General features: G+C 38.6%; 1 protein-coding gene across 1 annotated transcript; it reads left to right on the forward strand.

Moving 5' to 3' along the window:
- The first annotated feature begins 1,171 nt into the window (after positions 1–1,171).
- LOC116746080 (phosphatidylinositol transfer protein alpha isoform-like) lies at positions 1,172–1,993 on the forward strand. Its single transcript, XM_032617307.1, has 2 exons — positions 1,172–1,592; positions 1,776–1,993. The coding sequence occupies exons 1-2, from the start codon at positions 1,172–1,174 to the stop codon at positions 1,991–1,993; spliced, it is 639 nt and encodes a 212-aa protein (XP_032473198.1).
- The last annotated feature ends 2,319 nt before the right edge of the window (positions 1,994–4,312 follow it).

Raw genomic sequence — 4,312 nt, forward strand, 5'->3', positions numbered from 1 at the left:
ATTTTTTGAAAGAGTTGTGACATATTTTATCAGATACATAATAACTTTCAGACTCTCTTAAAAAATGCCTGTTGCAGTGCATAAGTATGTTAACATATAACCTTGCCAGTACTAAATATTTTCATTAAAATAGTTTTGAAAAGGTGACAGCTGAAAATTCTACCTAATGTTGGATACTTTATATTTACTTAACTTTGAGCTTGATTATTATGTATATTTGTATATAAACACATTTATTTTTATTGGCCATTTAAAATTTTTTTCCTTTGAAATTTTCCTTTTTTTTTCTTAATAAGAATGTTTATCTTCTTATACAGATTCAAAGAGCTACTTATAAATTAGAACTAATACTCCTTGGATTGTCATTATATTGCAAATATTTTCTCCAGCTTTTTTTAATCCATTTTATTTGGGTTTCATGTATTAATCCATGATTTTCTCCCTTGCTTTAAACCTAAAATTCTTTTTTTTTTTTTTACTATGATACACAAACACACATGAACACACAAATTTACAGAGAAGTGGAAAAAACATTACAATGTGTTAGTGTCCACAGTATTAGCCTAAAGTTATCCATAACACACCCTTACTATTATTTTAATGTCTCTAAAATCTGTAGTAATGTCACCTCTCTTATTCCTATAATTGATGACTTGTGCTTTCTCTCTCTTTTGTTTTTTCCTGATCAGTCTGGCTTTGGGGTTTCATCAATTTTATTGATCTTATCAAAGAATTGTCTTTGGTTTCAAAAAGAAATCACTAGAAAAAATATTAATGGATTAATAATATATGTAATGCAATGCAAAAAAATCAAAAATAACAGACACAACTGCACCACATACAAAGTAAAAGCACAGTTCTTTTAAAATTACCTGTGCTTGTTTTTAAAAGAAATAAATGGCAGGAGGGGGCAAGGCCGGGGCAGCAGCAGCCGGTGAGGTGACAGCAGAGAGAGCTGTGGGGACAGCACACCATGATGAAGTCTCACAGGCAGCAGTCTGGGCCACGAGGAGAGGGGCTGCCAAGAAGCAGTGGGAGGCTGGGCAGGCAGCGGGCAACCCTCGAGCTGGAAGCAACATGATGCTGTTCAAGGAGTATGGAGTCATCCTACCTGCGTCTGTAGAAGAGTGTCAAGTAGGGCAGCTGTATTCTGTGGCGGAGGCCAGGGAAAATGGGAATGGGTGGTGGTGAAAGTGTGGAGGTTCCGGTGAATGAGACCTATGAAAAGAACGGTGAGAAAGGCCAGTACACGCACAAGATCTACCACTTACAGGGCAAAGTGCCCACGTTTGTTGGAATGCTGGCCCCAGATGGAGCCGTGGATATATATGAAAAAGCATGGAATGACTACTTTTATTACAGAACTGTTATTACAAATGAGTACATGAAAGAAGACTGTCTGATTAAAATGGAAACCTGGCATAAAGTAGATCTTGGCGCCCAGAAAAATGTGCATAAACTGGAGCCTGAGGCATGGAAACATGTGGAAGCCATATATATAGACATTGCAGATCAAAGTGAAGTACTTAGACAGAATTACAAGGCAGAGGAAGATCCAGAAAAATTTTTATCTATCAAAACAGGCCGAGGGGGCTTCCCCAGTGGCACAGGGGTAGAGAGTCTGCCTGCCGATGCAGGGGACGCGGGTTCGTGCCCCGGTCGGGGAGGATCCCACATGCCGCGGAGCGGGCTCGCTGAGCCTGTGCTCTGCAATGGGAGAGGCTGCGGCGGTGAGGGGGCCACGTACTGAAAAAAAAAAAAAAACAGGCCGAGGATCCTTGACCCCAATTGGAAACAAGAACTTGTAAATCAGAAAGACTGCCTATACTTGTATGCATATAAACTGGATACTGTCAAGTTCAAGGGGTGGGGTCTACAGAACAAAGTGGAAAATTTTATACATAAGCAAGAGAGACATCTGTTTACAAACTTCCACAGGCAGCTATTCTGTTGGATCAATATCTGGGTTGACCTGACTATGGAGAATATTTGAAGGATGGAAGAAGAGACAAAGAGACAGCTGGATGAGATGAGACAGAAGGACCCAGTGAAAGGAATGATGGAAGATGAATAAAACCATCCCTCCCTTTTCTGCACTTTTTGTAAGACAGTGGTCAATAGGAAGGCCCAGCAGCTCCACCATCCCAAATGACATGGCATCCACAGACGCAGCCTTTCTGTGTCCATTCTTCAGGCAACTTTCAATCCCTTACTGTAGCTAATTCCAGATGCCTTTTAATATTGTGAACAAAGAGGCTGTCTGATTTTTTTTCTGAATTTTATTTTATTTATTTTTTTTATACAGCAGGTCTTTATTAGTCATCAATTTTATACACATCAGTGTATACATGTCAATCCCAATTGCCCAATTCATCACACCACCACCCTCAATCCCCCACTGCTTTCCCCCCTTGGTGTCCATGTTTGTTCTCTACATCTGTGTCTCAATTTCTGCCCTGCAAACAGGTTCATCTGTACCATTTTTCTAGGTTCCACATATATGCGTTAATATATGATACTTGTTTTTCTCTTTCTGACTTACTTCACTCTGTATGACAGTCCCTAGATCCATCCACTTTTCTACAAATGACCCAATTTCATTCCTTTTCATGGCTTAGTAATATTCCATTGTATATATGTACCACATCTTCTTTATCCATTCATCTGTCGATGGGCACTTAAGTTGCTTCCATGACTTGGCTATTGTAAATAGTGTTGCAATGAATATTGCGGTGCATGTGTCTTTTTGAATTATGGTTTTCTCTGAGTATATGCCCAGTAGCGGGATTGCTGGATCATATGGTAATTCTATATTTAGTTTTTTAAGGAACTTCCATACTGTTCTCCATAGTGGCTGTAACAATTTACATTCCCACCAACAGTGCAAAAAGGTTCCCTTTTCTCCACACGCTCTCCAGCATCTGTTGTTTGTATATTTTCTGATGATGACCATTCTAACTGGTGTGAGGTGATGTCTCATTGTAGTTTGATTTGCATTTCTCTAATAATTTGTGACATTGAGCAGCTTTTCCTGTGGTTCTTGGCCATCTGTACGTCTTCTTTGTAGAAATGTCTATTTAGGTCTTCTACCCATTTTTGATTGGGTTGTTTGTATTTTTAATATTGAGCAGCATGAGCTGTTTAAATATTTTGGAGATTAGTCCTTTGTCCATTGATTCATTTGCAAATACTTTTCCCATTCTGAGGGTTGTTTTTTTTCATCTTCGTTATGGCTTTCTTTGTTGTGCAAAAGCTTTTAAGTTTCATTAGGTCCCATTTGTTTATTTTTGTTTTTATTACCATTACTCTAGGAGGTGGATCAAAAAAGATCTTGCTGTGATTTATGTCAAAGAGTGTTCTTCCTATGTTTTCCTCTAAGAGTTTTATAGTGTCCAGTCTTACATTTAGGTCTCAAATCCATTTTGAGTTTATTTTTGTGTATGGTGTTAGGGAGTGTTCTAATTTCATTCTTTTACATGTAGCTGTCCAGTTTCTTGATTATTGTAGCTTTGTAGTATAGTCTGAAGTCAGGGAGTCTGATTCCTCAAGATCTGTTTTTTTTCCTCTCAAGACTGTTTTGGCTATTTGAGGTATTTTGTGTCTTCATACAAATTTTAAGACATTTTGTTCTAGTTCCATAAAAAATGCCATTGGTAATTTGCTAGGGATTGCATTGAATCTATACATTGCTTTGGGTAGTATAGTCATTTTCACCCTATTGATTCTTCCAATACAAGAATATGGTATATCTCTCCATCTGTTGGTATCCTCTTTCTTTTTGCAGTATGAGGGCCTCTCACTGTTGTGACCTCTCCCATTGCAGAGCACAGGCTCTGGATGCACAGGCTCAGTGGCCATGGCTCACGGGTCCAGCCTCTCCATAGCATGTGGGATCTTCCTGGACCGGGGCACAAACCCGTGTCCCCTGCATCAGCAGGTAGACTCTCAAGCACTGTGCCACCAGGGAAGCCCTGATATCCTCTTTAATTTCTTTCATCAGTGTCTTATAATTTTCTACATGTAGGTCTTTAGTCTCCCTAGTTAGGTTTATTCCCAGGTATTTTATTATTTTTGTTGCAATGGTAAATGGGATTGCTTCCTTAATTTCTCCTTCAGATTTTTCATAATTAGTGTACAGGAATGCAAGAGATTTCTGTGCATTAATTTTGTGTCCTGCAACTTTACCAAATTCATTGATTTACTCTAGTAGTTTCCTGGTGGCATCTTTGGCATTCTATATGTATAGTATCAGGTCATCTGCAAGCAGTGACAGTTTTACTTCTTCTTTTCCAATTTTTATTTTTTATTTCTT

Source organism: Phocoena sinus, chromosome 20, assembly GCF_008692025.1.
Source record: "Phocoena sinus isolate mPhoSin1 chromosome 20, mPhoSin1.pri, whole genome shotgun sequence".
In the NCBI taxonomy this organism is placed as follows: domain Eukaryota; kingdom Metazoa; phylum Chordata; class Mammalia; order Artiodactyla; family Phocoenidae; genus Phocoena; species Phocoena sinus.